General features: G+C 39.8%; 1 protein-coding gene and 1 long non-coding RNA gene across 4 annotated transcripts in view; one reads left to right on the top strand and one right to left on the bottom strand.

Moving 5' to 3' along the window:
- Nucleotides 1-16519, top strand: part of LOC132691500 (uncharacterized) — a 1565096-nt gene that overhangs the window by 593049 nt on the left and 955528 nt on the right. The window lies entirely within an intron of this gene.
- Nucleotides 8995-16519, bottom strand: part of LOC144615989 (uncharacterized) — a 38023-nt gene continuing 30498 nt past the window's right edge. The window contains 4 exon segments of the mRNA XM_081795419.1: nucleotides 8995-9307; nucleotides 9310-9446; nucleotides 9693-9790; nucleotides 9792-9987. Coding sequence (XP_081651545.1) covers nucleotides 9021-9307; nucleotides 9310-9446; nucleotides 9693-9790; nucleotides 9792-9987 — 718 coding nt within the window. The 3' untranslated portion in view covers nucleotides 8995-9020.

Raw genomic sequence — 16519 nt, 5'->3', positions numbered from 1 at the left:
ATTGACCAAGTTCACTTGGTTTCTGTGTCTGATGCCATCAAATACACATAAGGAAACTTCGAGAAAAGCAAGAACACCTGTGGCAGATAGTTGTTTGGATGGTTGCGTGAAGCCGAGTATCAAGCATTTAGCCCTTTACCTACATGTGTTCTGTGCCCAACAGATAGTTTACAAAATTTTTATTTGAGCAACTTCCAAATATGTATAAGACATCTATAAAGTCAGGGTTTTTTCTTCATGTTATGGAAGAGAAAGGATAAGTTGTAAGCTATTTATCTACCAATGTTCACATCTATGGGCTCAGTGCTTCATTTAAAAATGTACTTCAAGAAAAATGGGGCACCTGGGTGGCTCAGTTGGTTAAGCGTCTGGCTTCAGCTCAGGTCATGATCACCTAATTTGTGAGTTTGAGCCCCACATCCGGCTCTGTGCTGACCGCTCAGAGCCTGGAGCCTGCTTCAGATTCTGTGTCTCCTTCTCTCTTTACCCCTCCCCTGCTCACACTCTGTCTGTCTCTCTCAAACATAAAGAAACATTAAAAAAATAAATAGATAAAGGGAATTAAAATGTAGTTCAATAGGGGCCCCTGGGTGGCTCAGTCGGTTAAGCATCCGACTTAGGCTCAGGTCATGATCTTGCTGTTTTTGAGTTCAAGCCCTGCGTCGGACTCTGTGCTGACAGCTCAGAGCCTGGAGCCTGCTTTGTATTCTGTGTCTCCCTCTCTCTCTGACCCTCCCCCACTCGGGTTCTGTTTCTGTCAAAAATAAATAAAATGTAAAAAAAAAAAAAAAACAACATTAAAAAATGTAGTTCAATAAAAACATACTAAAAATGAAAATTACTCAGGGTGCCTGGGTGGCTCGGTCGGTTAAGCGTCCAACTTCAGCTCAGGTCATGATCTCACGGTCTGTGAGTTCGAGCCCCACGACGGGCTCTGTGCTGACAGCTCAGAGCCTGGAGCCTGTTTCAGATTCTGTGTCTCCCTCTGTCTCTGACCCTCCCCCGTTCATGCTCTGTCTCTCGCTGTCTCAAAAATAAACATTGAAAAAAATTTTAAAAAAGTAAAATAAAATAAAAATGAAAATTACTAAAACCAACCATTGACCTAATCAATCCTTGGCATATTTGGGGGCGGGGGGGGAAAGAAGTGGTATTTAGAGGTTGTTTACAACTGGAGACAAATGCACATTAACTAAATGCAGATTGCTTAGAAAACAGATAAATGCTAATACTTTATTAGTGGAGATGCTCTTGGTTTCACAGAAAACTAGAAGAGCTAGCTCACACAAAACATGGAGGCTAACAAAAGGGTAAAGTCCCATCACCCATCCCTAAGCTTGGGTGTAAACTTGGGCCGCTTAAGTAAATAAAACATGCATCAACAGGTGTCTGAAGCCAAGAGTGCTTCTTTGTCAATTTCTTAGTGTCCTTACCACACTATCCCTCTCTCACCCTCCCGCTTAGAATCCTACTTCTCTCTGCAGAATGGCGTGCCCTCTGTTGCCATAGAAGGATACTCCCTGTAGAGCCACTCAAGTTTTATGTCCTCAGTTGCAGCCCCCAGCACTTCTTAGTTGCAAATCTGGAGAGCATCCAGACAAGGGAGGAATGCAATTTTCACCCCATTTTGCTTAGATATCTGTTCGCTCATACTTGCCATTGGGGACTGCACAAACCCAGAAAGTTAATTATGAAGGTTTTTAGAAGTGCCATGGAAAATATAAAACGAGAAGCAGAGTAAGAGAAACTGAGGGAGAGGTAGAAGGGACTTTAAATGTTAAATAGGGTGGTCACAGGGGTCCTCATGAAGGTGGTGTTTGAGAAAGGACTTTTAGGGGTGGGAGTTAGCCAAAGACACATTGAAGAGAGTATGTCTAGTCTCGTAAACAGGATAACAGAATATTTCATTTTGTAGTGAACCTAGGATGTGCAACTTAAAAAAATAGCATGGGTTTGCCTGCCAGTGCTCAGAAGATAAGGCCATTTGAGGCAGAGGAAGCAAGAGAATAAAATAATGCAGATGGTGCGGGGAAGGTCTTGGAAGCCGGAAGCCGTCTGACAAGAATTTTCTGTGTGAGGACTAGAGCGTGGAGATAAACCTGGAGAGTAGATTGCGCTCGTTGAAGGGACACTGACATGCCATGCCAAAGACTTAAGTCCTTACAGAGTGGGGACAGTCTGCTAATATATGTGTAATTCCTTGATTCTCTCTAGGAAAGTCTTTTTTGTGATAGCATAGATTCTCATCTCTGTTTCTTACATAAATACAGATCACACACTTTAAATGAATTTTATGTATCTGTATGGCCATCAACTGGAAATACACAGAGAAGTCACTTTGAATTTTTAGTCCCACCAATCAATATTTATGAGGTCATAGATAAATTATACCACCTCACTGAGGCATCCACACTTTCAATTTAAAATTTAGATATATCATTTGCCTTTATTGATTGCCAAGATAAATCAATTAGGTAAGGTATATAGACTGGCTGAAATAGGCCCTCAAGAAATATTTGTTATCTTGCCCTCTTCTTGTAGGCTCTTGGTATATTCTCTATCAATTTTATTTTTCTATTCCATTTTGTACTCTGGATTCAATGTGGCAAAGATTCTACCAATAACAACAACAAAAATTAAATTGTAATAAGATTGTAGAAAGACATGTGTAAGTAAAAATTATTTTATATGTGAAGAAGCTTTTGTCTCAGGAGACAAATCTATTCATGTCAACAATAATATCTATGTTGTGTTAATTCAGCAAGCTTCAGTTTTACTTTCAAGTATTATTTTCAAGTAATACAACTTGAATTAGAAGATACCTAAAACAAGGAACTTGGCATTGGTTCAATAGCTAAGGAGAAACAAATTGGTAAACAAATTGATAATTCAAAATAATTTCTGTGTGTACTATACTGCCCACCTCCACATGGGACATAACTGATACACAATTTTTTTTGAAATTATGTTTTCTATAAGGACTCCAACTTTATTTCTCCAAATAGGCAAAGCACTAAGTATGTATTTAATATCATTAGTGCACGTAAGTGCAACATGGTGAGGCTACAGATACAAATTTTCACAGTATCCTCGATAATTTAAAAAATATATATATTTTCTTGGTAGACCATGCATCAATAATCTATAAGAAAGAAACGAGAGAAATCACACATGAAGAGACCAAAGCTTTTAAACATAGGCAAATATAATTTTGTTTCTGTCTTCGAGTTTATATAGGGCAGCATATTTGTTTTATGTGGCAGTTAGAAGTTTTTATATCAAGTCCATTCATACTTTACCAGAGCAGATTTTGTAAAATAATCTCACCCATTGACATAAATCTTAATTTTATGAGGTTTTCTGTACTTAATGTTTATCTTCAGTCATTTGTCGTTTTGATGATGGCATGCATTAGAAGTACCATGTCTTTGAACATGAGATTCTGAAGACAGCCAGTAGCAACCCCCCTTTTGCCTCCTTGTACTAATCACCTTCCTCCCCTTGAAAAAACAAGTAACTCACATCCAGAAATTTCCTCCCCCATCACACTGAGCTCCATTATTACAAAGTCTTTTGTGGGATACCTAGGTGGCTCTGTCATTTGAGCGGCTGGCTCTAGATCTCAAGGTCTTGATCTCAGGGTCATGAATTTGAGCCATGCATTGGGTTCCACACTAGGTGTGAAACCTGCTTGGAGAAAAAGAAACAAAGAGACAGAGAGGGAAGGAAGGAAGGAAGGAAGGAAGGAAGGAAGGAAAGAAGGAAAGAAAGAAAGGGAGAGAGAGAGAAGGAAGGAAGGAAGTAAAGAAAGAAAGAAGGAAAGAGAGAGAAGGAAGGAAAGAAGGAAGGAAAAAAAGGAAAGAAAGAAAGAAAGAAAGAAAGAAAGAAAGAAAGAAAAAAAGAAAGAGAAGGAAGGAAGAAAAGAAGGAAAGAAAGAGAGAGGAGGAAGGAAGGAAAGAAGGAAAGAAAGGGAGAGACAGAGGGAGGGAGAGGGAGAGAGAGGAAGAGGGAGAGAGGGAAAGGGAGGGAGGAAGGGGGAGAAGGGGAGAAGGAGGGGCTTTCTTTGTATTTTAAAGAATGTTGATAAGGCAACTTAGTAAACTGGAAATCTGCCTATGTGGTATCATGCCTTTATTAATAGCTATCAGCTCATATTTGAGATGGTTAATTTTGAACCCTGTAGAGACCTGAAAATTAGCATCTTTGAAAATGTTACATAAAATGTAGGTATTTTCTGCATATATTAAAAGTAATCATGAGTATTTGAAGGCCATTATGATGATCGGGTTGGAGGAAGTTCTAAGGGGAATATAGGGCTCCTTAAAGGATAAGGAAAAGACAGTAAAACCTTTGAGGTCACTGAAGTATGCTTATGATTTATTTCATATTTCACAGTTACTAGAAAATAAGATTATATCGCAATAAAATAAACATAGCTCTAATCCTGGTATTCAAATAAAAGGATCTGGAGATTTTGTTTCAAGAAAATAGTTTTATGAAGTTAAGACCCAATTTCTACTTTCTCATTAGCAGTGACTTAATTTTACTCTATATATTGTCTCAAAATAATCATAAACAAATTTGTTTTCTCAAGATCACAGAGATTTAAATTTGCTTTGATGCCAATCATTCTGGGCAAGAAAAGATACTTTTTTTTTTAATGATGAAATGTCTTCCAGAAAGCTACAGAACTGTGTCTAATAAAACACATATCTAGGGTGAAGAAAATATCTGTTGACTTGATATGTTTTTTGAGTATTACTTTTAAATTTTATGAGCTGTCTGCTGTTCTATCCTTTTCTTGATCTCTGAGAAATAAAGAGGACTTTGCAATTGGAAAATACGCATCTTTCCCTGTATGTTGCTTTTAACCAACGTTGTGATGGTATATGTCACACAGGTTTTGAAAAATGCAATGACTACAACCTTTGTGGAAGAAGAATGTCTCTCAGACTTAGTAATGTAGAGCTGAATATTAGATATAATATACACTGTGTTCACTTTTTCTTAGACTATTCAAATAAACTTTCACAGCCAGTAGAGAAGACCACTTTAGGTAACTTATTTTTTGGGTAAGCTAAGCCATTCAGTGTTTTGAGTTTTCTAAAGCCTTTTGGGAGGTACATTTATACTCTTTGCCTGATGAGGCATAATGTCTATTCCTTGACACTTTGGGAATCCCAGGGAATTAATGAGCAGGTACAGAGAGAATCTTCATATGAAAGACATCTGGTGGTACCGTTATTGTCTTAATGTATACAGGCTACAAATGTTAGAGCCTAGAATTCTTCCCACACGGTTCACAGATCTGTTCTAACTGTACATAATGGTTCCAATAAAAGTTCTAATAGACTAAATGCACTCTATAGTTTTTGCTGTGTGTGTGTTCCCAGAAGGGCCTATTTTCTGGATTTCTTTATCTGTTACCCATTACTCTTTCCCATGAATCATGAATTGGCAGAATCTAGTGTCGTGAGGTAGGTTGTTTTTCTTCTTTGCTTCCGTTAGAAAAGACAAGAATTAGGGCAGTTGTATACTCCTATTGATTTATACTTCTGATGTGGCCAATTGGACTCAGAGAAGATAGAAAAAAGAGTCAGTTACAGGGACAGAGATCAAGAGATAATGTGTGGAGAAAGGGATATGGATTGAAACATACTAAGGAAGTTATTTAGATAAAGAAGGACGTGGTGAAAATTTCAGCGTTCAGTGGATTGCTTTTATTTTTGTGTTACCAAGCTGCTTGACTTGGTTGGTAAGAATGGGGATTCTAACTTCCATTGTGTGAAGATTTTCCAAGATACCTTCACTGGGCGAACCCCTGACTGGCTGTTTTTCCAGGTCATGAGGCACAGGAAACTTTGGTGAAGCTGAGAGTCTAGGGTTCATTGACTCGGGCATAACCTGTGACCTGTCAGCTTCTCCCTTTTTTCCCCCCTTGACCTGTAAGAACTTCCTCCCTTTCTCCTCTTGTTCTTTTTCTTTTTTTCTTCCCTCCCCTCCCCTCCCCATTCCCTTCATAGAATTGAGTGACTCTATCACTTAACATAGAATACCCAGTATGCATCACAAGTTCCCATCACTCATCTAGCTCATCTCCTGACTACTTCATCCATCAAACCCTCACTTTGTTCTCTATAGTTAAGAGTCTTTTCTGGTTTGCTTCTCTCTCTCTCTCTCTCTCTCTCTCTCTCTCTTTCTCTTTCTTCCCTTCCCCTCTGTTTATCTGTTTTGTTTCTTAAATTCCACGTATGAGTGAAGTCATAAGGTATTTGTCTTTCTCTGATAGACTTATTTTAGTTGGCATAAGACACTCTAGTTCCATCCGCACGGTTGCACATGGCAAGATTTCATTCTTTGATGGCTGAGAAATATTCCATTGTGTGTGTGTGGGGGTGGGATAGATAGATAGATAGATAGATAGATAGATAGATAGATAACACATATTCTTTATCCATTCATCAGTTGATGGACATTTGGGCTCTTTACATACTTTGGCTATTGTTGATAGTGCTGGTATAGACATTGGGATGCATGTGTCCCTTTGATTCTGTATTTTTATATCCTTTGGGTAAAAACTTAGTGCTGCAATTGCTGACTCATAAGCTGGTTCTATTTTTAACTTTTTGAGGAACATCTGTACTGTTTTCCAGAGGGGCTGCACAGTTTGCTTTCCCACCAGCAGTGCGCGACGGTTCCCCTTTCAGCTTCTACACAGCGAAGGAAATAATTAACAAAACTCAAAGACAACTTAAGGAATGGGAGAAGATATTTGCAAATGGTCCATGTGATGAAGGGTTAGTATCCAAGTTGTGGGATCACGTCAGAGTCACCAGTTGTGAGTTTGGCTTTCGGCTTTGTCCAGCAAAGCCGAGGGGGGCGCAAAGGATGACTAAAGACTCCATCCAAGTCAGGGGAGGTGAGAGGGAGGCTATGAGGACTCTCCCCGAGCTGCCCTCAAGCTCCTGCATGTGCTGAGATGACATTTAGCGTAACATTGCGCAATACGTTGGTGGGCTATGTGCCGGTAAGAACGTATAGAAAACGTGCAAAAAAACAAGACAGGATAAAATATTCCATGCGATAACACTGTCTGCGGAATTTATGACAATAGGCAGGATCTAACCCCTAGATAGACATGAACTAGAAAAGCAAAGTGAGTGCCCCCTAGAGAGATATGAACTAGATAAACCAAGCACGGTCTGCTGTTTTCAGCAAGGCCAGAAAGCAGTTTTCTGCTTTGCAATGTGTTCTTTATAATCTCCTAACCCAGGACATAGCTATTTGATTTCCCACATCAAAATCTGTAAAGGACTTCTCAAACACAGCACCCAAATAATAAATAATCCAGTTCAAGAAATGGGCAGAAGATATGGAAAGTCATTTTTCTAAAGAAGATATGCAGATGTCTAACACACACATGAGAAATGCTCAATACGACTCTCCTCTTGCCGTTTCAAAGGCATTTCCAACAAGCTTTATTCATGTATTCCATTTATTTATTTTGGAGGGGCTGGTTCTTTATTTCAAAAGGACACCTGTTGATTTGCAATATCAAAATAGTTGCAGTATTAATTTCTTTCTCTCAATTAGCCCCCAGAGAGAGCGAGCACACCAAAGGAGAGTGCATTTTAAGCCAGTGAGCAGCAAGATGCATACTTAACAGACCTCACAGAAACCTCACCAAAAAGGGGAATTGGGTAGGGAAAGAAACTTTTTTTTTTAAAAGATCAGCACAACATCCGCCCAAAGACTGCAGAGAGTTCTCAGCCATTGGGATGGCCAGTGTGCCCCAACCCTAAAGAAGCAAAGTTTCAAAATAACATAAAATTTAAAACCAGTTTTGGACATAAGCTACTTAAGATCTCTCTGGCACTAACTGATACAAAGCACAATGAGGTGGCACTTTAAGAGGCAACAGCTTCAGACCCACAAAAAAGTGACAAGACAAGTCTGTTTCATATGGCCAAATCAATGGCAAACACATGATTTTCTTTTTCTTTCTTTCTTTCTTTCTTTCTTTCTTTCTTTCTTTCTTTCTTTCTTTCCTTTCCTCTCCTCTCCTCTCCTCTCCTCTCCTCTCCTCTCCTCTCCTCTCCTCTCCTTTCTTTTCTTTTCTTTTCCTTTCTTTTCTTTCCTTTTTTTTCTTTTCTTTTCTTTCCTTTTTTTTTCTTCTTTCCTTTCTTTTCTTTTCTTTCCTTTTTTTTCTTTTCTTTCTTTTCTTTTCTTTTCTTTTCTTTTCTTTTCTTTTCTTTTCTTTTCCTTAAAGGAGGCAGGAGAGCAAGTAAGTGGTCACCTCAACATCAGGGGAACCTGATTCATTCTGTGAGGGTTTGGGAAAGGGGTAAAAATACAAGAAGGATTTGGTCTCAGAGGGCTCACATCTCAATTTGGTCAATTCTGATGAAAAAATAAAAATAAAAACAAAGTTGCTTGAAGATGCCTTAAAGCTGAAACTGTGAGCCACACTTTTTCGTTTTTTATTCCTCCTGGAATCACTGTGGAATCACCGTGGGTCCCTTTCCTGTCTCTGGCCCTCAGTAAGGCAGACCCCTGCCTTTCTCCCTCCCTCCCCTGTGGAGGGGACAGTATGCATTAAGTCAAAACATTTCTTTCCAAATGGGAGGAAGGTGTTAGACTACTGCCTCAGACGTGGAATTGTTAGGAATGTTGTACAAATGGCTGCTGCATCATCAACAACAGAAAAGGTAATTGTAAAACGTGTATAACGCAACATGCTTTCAAGAACCCTTTACATGGTGCTCACATTCTCTTAAATGTTGTTTCCGAAGGTGCTCAGCCTCAAGCCCAAATGAAACCTCAGGAGAGAGGCAGGGACAGTGTTTTGAAAAAGACACAGGAGTTGGGCTGGGAGAGAGGTGGCAAAGAGAGAAAGCAGCCTTCCGGTGGAAGGTCAGCCCTCAGTTCCAAGGCCAGCTTCTGTCTGGCGAGGGAAAGGCAGAGTGGAGGTCAGAGGGAGGAGCAGAGGCAGCTTGGGCCTGGGGTGCTGTACCCCTCATTCAGGTCAGGCAGAGTCGAGCCGGCCTCTTGGTACAGGCGTGCTCCCCTTTGGTGCCTCTCGGCTGATCTTGCAAGTCATTAGTTGTCTTCTCCAGCTTGGCCACCGACCTCTCCGCAAACTCGGCACGGGGCTCTGCCTCCTGGACTGTATCCGCAAGGAGCCTTACCCCGTCCCCACATTTGTCTTCCCTCTGAGAGTCCTTTTCTTCAGCAGTACTCAGGCACTTCACGTTCAGGTCTGTCGGTCTGGTTGGCTCCTCTGTCTCCAGGCACAGGGACTCTGCGGCTTGGCTTGCTCCTCTCTGCTCTCCAAGTCCCCCTCTGTAATCCCCAGCCACTCCTTCATACTTCCCACTGCCTCTTCTGCAATGCACTTTGCTTCTCCGAGTTGGATTTCCTGGAATTCTGTCTTTACTTCATCTTTTTTTTTGGTAAATGTTATTTATTTATTTATTTATTTATTTATTTATTTATTTATGAGACCCAGAGAGAGGATGAGTGGGGGAGGGGCAGAGAGAGGGAGACACAGAATCCGAAGCAGGTTCCAGGCTCTGAGCTGTCAGCACAGAGCCCTAGGCAGGGCTCAAACTCACAAGCAGTGAGATCATGACCTGAGCTGAAGTCAGATGCTTAACCGACTGAGCCACCCAGGCACCCCTACTTCAACTGTTAAGGCTTGGTGTTCCGTAACTTTCATTCCTCTCTCACTCCCATCAGCGGCTTTCTCAGCTTCCTCTGGCTTTTGCAGGGCAGTGGCCAGGCGCTCGCTCCTGGGCACCGTCCAGCTCCTCTTCCACCTGCTGGATCCTGGGGTTCAAGGAGGCCACCTCAGCCTCTGCCTGCTCCCAGGCTCCACTTCCCCCCCTCGCCTGAGAGCAGAGAGGGCGCTTGGCCCCCTCCTGGGTATCCTGGCCTTCCTGCTGCAGAGCCTGCATCTTGCACTTCAGTGCCTCTGTGGCGGTGACCCTGGCCGTGGTGCCCACCCAGCCCCTGCCCACTCCTGCTCACTCTTAGCTTCCTGCCGCCTCTTTTGGGCTCTGCAGATGCTTCTCTGCAGCAACCTTTAAATAGCAGATAGCAGGAAAACAACGGCCAGGGCCGGAAGAGTCTTTCAGACAACTTTTTCCTTGGGGTTTAATAAAACATCTCTTCTGAGAAGAAATGATCAGAGATGTCTTATGACAGGCATGGACGTGGGAAGATAAAATCCATAAGAAATAAAACTGCATATATACCTGTACATTATTCTGGCAGTCCTCAGCACATCTTCCCACGTACTCCTCTACCTTTTTCTTGAAATTTCTGCATAGAGTAGAATAATGCAGTGTAAGAATAGACTAGGTCATCATTAACCTTCAAAATGTGTGTGCTGTCTAGTGCTGTGGGACCCCACTGCTGTCCCAAGTTGGATGCTTTTGCTATTAAATATGATCCAACTGTGCTTTTAAACTATGCTAAGCTGCTCCCATAATGGAGCTTTCTCCTTGCCTAGGATATAAGAAATTGCTGCTAGAACAACTCAGCATTTTGCTGCATTTGTCCCTTTACTTTGCTTTTCATAATGAAAAAAAAAAAAGCTTAATGTATTTCATTTTATAGATAATTGTTTAAAGATCAGAAGGCATAAAGCTAAAAAAAAAAGGAGATCATATGATCCTAATTGAAGCATATGGACTTATATGGCCATATATTTTTGTTTATATCATCTCATACAATTTTTATATATAATAGAGGAGTCTGATGTGTACATATGTACATACAGTTAGTTCTGTGATGTTACACACATTCCTAAAAATCACTACGCTATGCATAATCAGGCAACAAAAACCACAGGGCTTATGGAAAAAGGTTGGAGCAGAAACACTCAACGTTTTCATCAGTGACATATAAAAGAAAATAAGAACCTAATAAAAGCATAATTTCACACATAAAAAAATGGTTAAAAATACATAATGACTATGGTAAATATGGTACTTCACCTTTGGAAAAAAACAAATTTTTGAGGTCTTTTATGGAATTGGATCTTGGAAGAGCTATCGCTTCTCAGTTACTATGAATTGGTGGAAGGTTGGGTAATCTGAAATCAGAAGGAAGGGTTGCAACGCCTGCCGTGGACCGATGTGGGTCATTGCTCCGTTGTTCCAAATGCCACAGTTAAGCCACTTTTAACAGCCTCAAATCTTGGCGCAGACTTTTCTGTCTTTCATTTATAGGTCTTTTGGGCAATGTGTGTATAATAGATATTTTATCAAGATTTTATCAAAACTGAATATTTAGAAAAAAAACTGAATATTTGATCCAGTTTATAGCCACCTTTCACTTCTGTCTTACTGTCAATTTTCTTTTTCCCACCATTTTCTCCCCTCAATCAATGGCTTTACTCAACAGCTAAAGTCTCTGGAAATACTAGGGACATGTCAAACCACTAAATCAGCCACAGCAGGCCCATAAAGGAGCCACTGAGGGGAGATTGGGCTCTGTCGCCTTCAGTTCTTCACGCAGAGAGGATGCTTTACTTACACTCTCTGCTTGGCATTTTGAAGCAGGGCACTGAAACGATTTTGAGATGTTTAATGAGGTGGGGTTTTTTGTTTGGTTTTAGTTTTAATACATAGAGGACAGTTTACGAGTAAGAAAAATGTAACAAAACACAACCATGTACAACAATACATGCAATGAATCGAGACAGCTGCTAAATGTGGAGCGTGCATGTGGAGCTTTTGTGTGTTCCCACCCCTCATATTAGCTGAGTACAATTTTCTACTTTTATCCATGTTTTTAAAGGGGGAAATAGCACAGACACTTACTCAAAATATATATTAGGCCCCAAATGCTCCCAAGTACGTCAACCATACCAGGGCAAATTTGTTGCAAAACAAGCATTATAGCTGAAGCGTGTGTGTGTGTGTGTGTGTGTGTGTGTGTGTGTGTGTGTGTGTGTGTGTGTGTATCTGTAGGTTTGTATGTAATGGACCTAGAAATGTGTCTGCTGGGAGTAGACGCAGACAGACTTCAGGTCTCAGGGCTTTATCTTCAACTGCGGAGAGCTACCTCGCCCGACTCGCGGTCCTTCAGGAAGAAATCCACATTGACTGATCATCTCGGGGGTCTAAAGGCCCTGGGCATTTCAGCCCATTGAGGAATGAGTCTGGAAGGCCATTTATGCTTCAAAGCTTCCCTTGAGGTTGAAAAAGAGTTTGAGAAAGTTTGACTTTTCCCTTTGCTCACCTCTCCCCCGCTACCTTCTGTAGTTGTTGATCACTTAAAAATATCTTGCATGTCAAAGTCTGGCTTAGCATCTGCTTCCGCAGACTATATAATGATAGGTAGGTAGGTAGGTAGATAGATAGGCAGATACATACATACATACATGCATGCATGAAATGTTTATATTTATCAAACTTTTATGTTGAAAACCATGAGTTCACAAGGATACCTACCTTTTTGTATTCTTAGACTCATTCACAGACATGGAATGTCTCCCTTTATCCTTCGTATATTTACTTATCTGATCAATATTCTAGTATGTCATCAGTCTGCCCATCTCACAGGCATCTCCCTCCAGCTGTGCACACTCTCACTTCGTGTCGTCCGGACTCTAGTTTTCTACCACCCTGTGCAGCTGTTTGATCTCCAACAAACTGAAATGGGCCATTCACCCATGAGGGCTATCTCCTTAGGGCACTTGAGCTCTAACACAGTGATGAGCTGTGGCCTGCTTCCCCACTCCCATGTGGATGCCAAAAACATGATTGAGACTTGTTAATGGCCCCATATAGTGTCTATTTGTGAAGCTATTACTCCTTGTCTCAATGTCTGTTTTGTCTGATACTAAACTAGGCAATCTAGCTTCTGGTGTGTGGTGTGTGTGGGCATGTGTGTGTTTATTTTCTCTTTTTACTTTGGACTGTCTTTTTGCATTATATGTTTTTAATTTTTTTTAATGTTTACTTATTTTGTGAGAGAGAGAACATATGTGCATGGGGGAGTGGCAGAGAGCAAGGGAGACAGAGAATTCCAAACAGGGCCTGTGCTGTCACCACAGAGCCTCACATGGGGCTTGATTTTAGAACCGTGAGAGAATGACCTGATCTGCAATCAAGAGTCAGATGCTCAACTGACTGAGCCACCCAAGAGCCCCTCTTTTTTGCATTATATTTAAAGTGCTTCTCTTGAAGAAAGTACAGTTGGGTAGTTTTTTTAATCTAGTATGATGTTATTTACCTTTTATTTGGAATCCCTAGTCTGTTTATGTTTGTCATGATTGATGAGGTTGCATTTAAATCTACTGTGTTGCTATTTTCTATTTCACTGTAATGCAGTATTTAATAATATGACCAAAATATAAATTTTCTGTAAAGTATTGCAGCCATAACAAATTATAAACTATTATTTTAATTCCCATGAATATTCTTGAGATTATATATTACTCTGAAAGAGATGCCCATGTAAATAAAGTTTAGAAAGGTCTGTTTGAGATCGTATGCCTTCACCTGATAAAACCTTCCCTTTAAGAGAGGTCAACCACATTAACTAAGTCGTAGTTCTAAACATAAGAATTTAAGTCTAGTCCGTAGATATCCTACATTTTTCTTACTGAAAACTCCCTCAGCTATCTGTTTATCGAGATCATGTCACTTACTGCCCAGAACATACAGTTATTTCTAATACTATATGACTTTTGTGGTTGTCTTTGTATATTCCCTATAGTTACTAGTGACAAATAACTATAGACTGGAGGGCTTCTCTTGGGAGAAGAGTGAGAATATAAAGCAACTATTTATTAAGTCAGATCATTACTGGTGTAAATCAAAGGAGATTTCAAAATACTAAATTAGACAGTCATTGGCAGACCAGAAATTGAAGCTTCAAAATTTTGTCTTTCTCATCAAGGCAGCACATATAACTGAAATGACATCATACATTTTGTCAGTGATTCATCCATGTCCGCATCTTCTACTTCACGTGTCTTTTAATTAAATATATTGAGGTTTCAGTTTTTCTTAAGTTTATTTTTGAGAGAGAGAGAGAGAGAGTGCACAAGCAAGGAAGGGGCAGAGAGAGAGAGGGAGACAAGGAATCCAACGCAGACTCCAGACTCTGAGCTGTCAGCACAGAGCCTGACTCAGGGTTCGAACCCATGACCCGTGAGATCATGACCTGAGCTGAAGTCGGACGCTTAACTGACTGAGCTACCCAGGTTCCCCTGGGGTTTCAATTTTAGGTATTTATTTGTCCTTTGAGGACAAAGCAGTGTCTGAAGGGCATCCTGTGGATTAAAACTGTTAGTTTTCTCCAAAATATTATTCTTTGCTTGTATGCATATATGCATATTTGTATGTGTGGACATGGGCACTCACACACACGCTGCATTTGTATAATGCCGAACTCCTGTCCTGCTGAGAACTATCTAAAGAAACACCACGATAAAATGTCGTAAAAGCTGTTAAGCTTTTAAAGAAATAGCAGTCTTAAACCCATCAACTTTAGGGAAAGTTAAGAGAAAAAATAAAAGAATAAATGTATGGCAAATGAAAAGTGGATCAGACACAGAACATGTTGTTGCCCATCTAGATGATTTTTCCTTTAATTCTCTGTATGGTTGTTCAGTAAAATGTGTAGTGTAACAATATAGATGTTTATTACACTAGTAATACCACTCTGCTGATAGATCTGTTATCGCGCATCACTATCACAGTGAATTTTTGTATTGTTAGTTTTCTTCTCATATGTAATGGACTTCACGATTGATTAAAAATCCTCAAAGTAGTGAACTTTCATTTAAATATGTGAATATTTAGAAACAAATTTGATCTTTATCAGGAAAGGAAATAATGGATTTTTAATGACTTTGTTTTTTTGAAGACATATTTTAATCCAGAAATGGCTAACACTACATTTTCCTACTTGATTTGTGATCACCTGTAATGAATAGTAAGTTCCTCATTCAGGTACCCCACTTCTTAAGAATAATTCTTTCACAAACAGAATAAATCTCACACAGTAAAGTAACATGGTGCTATAAACCCTCAAACATCTAGTCTTGAATTTGCCATTAGGCCTTCACTATTTTACCGGATATCTGCAGAAAGAAGATGCATCAAGAATTCAGGGGTGCTCAGTCTTGATTTTACATGTCCAACACTGAAATACAGCTTTCATTTTTAAATAATCCATGTAATTTTCTTTCACTTGAGGAAAGATGGGAAAGCAGCGATCCAGACTGACCTTAGATATCCAGATTTCATGTTAGCAATTGCTTTAAATATGTTTTTGCGTAATGTCTTTAACACATTTGTTTTCTCATGGAGAAAACTCATATATTTTAGTATGTCTGCAGCCTGTGTATTCCTGTCTCTATATTTTAAACATCGTTGAAACATATAAAAGGAAGCCCTCGACACTTGTTTCTTGTCAGGGTTGAGGCAGCAATATACTGTTAGTGTGCTACATAGATCTCAAAATTTTATGAGATTTCACAGTATGGCTGTGACATTTCACAGTACAGCTGAAGTGAACACAGAGTTTATATATCAGTGCATACACATCAAACGTATTTGTGTCTTTGAGAATTATATGTTAATGAGAGTCAGAGAAATCATCCATGGCAATGTGTTTGTTTGTTTGTTTGTTAGTTTGTTTGTTTGTTTGAAACATTCCCTGAGACCAAATTCCAATTCACTTCTGTTTGGTTCTAAAATTACCGTATTCAGTGCTGTTTGCATTCCCCAAGACGAAAGCATCGGAAGACGTATGTCATCTCAGATTTTTAACCGATGCTTGTGAAAGGCAAAAGCTCAGAAAGAGTTGAAAAGCAAGAGGTGATGAGGACTCACACTTGGTCTTTAATCTGAATGTTGCTGTAATATGTGTAAATTTTAAAGATTTTTCAATGGTCATTTACAGTTAGCCACGTATAGTTTTACATACCGTCTGAGAGTGGGAAGGTCCTATCCCTAATAAGATGGCTCATTCTAGAAGGTGATGCAGACACATTGTTCCAAGTTCACCTGCAAGGCTGCGGCTTTGCTTTCAGCAGTATAGTTCAGAAGCATCAACTTGCCACTTTGTTGCTGTTGCTGTTGTTGTTGTTGTTGTTGTTGTTGTTGTTGTCATCCACAGAGACAAAGAGCATACAAAGGACATCATTCTTGACAGAGGGCCTTTTGTTTAAGACTCTTTTATTTCCTAGTAAGATATTTCACTTTCACCCCTACCGTATCTACATTATTTAATACAGGAAATCTGAAATCACTCCTTATGGGGATACTGATGCTGAGTTTGCAGCCAAGAAGTGTAGTCGTGCCCAGACGCGCAAACACAGAGGAAAAGAGGAGAGAAAAAGGCTCACTGAAAATGTGGCTCTCTTTCTGGACTAATAATATTTTAATTGGAAAATTAACATCTATTCACCCACCATATAACATTTCCAGTGAACATTTTCTGCATTTTTGCTGAGTATTATGAATAGTGATAAACACGATATTAAAAAGCTATC

This window comes from Panthera onca, chromosome B1 (assembly GCF_046562875.1).
Source record: "Panthera onca isolate mPanOnc1 chromosome B1, mPanOnc1 haplotype 2, whole genome shotgun sequence".
NCBI lineage: Eukaryota > Metazoa > Chordata > Mammalia > Carnivora > Felidae > Panthera > Panthera onca.
Note: the sequence above shows the minus strand (reverse complement) of the source record. Positions and strands in the feature narration are given on the sequence as shown.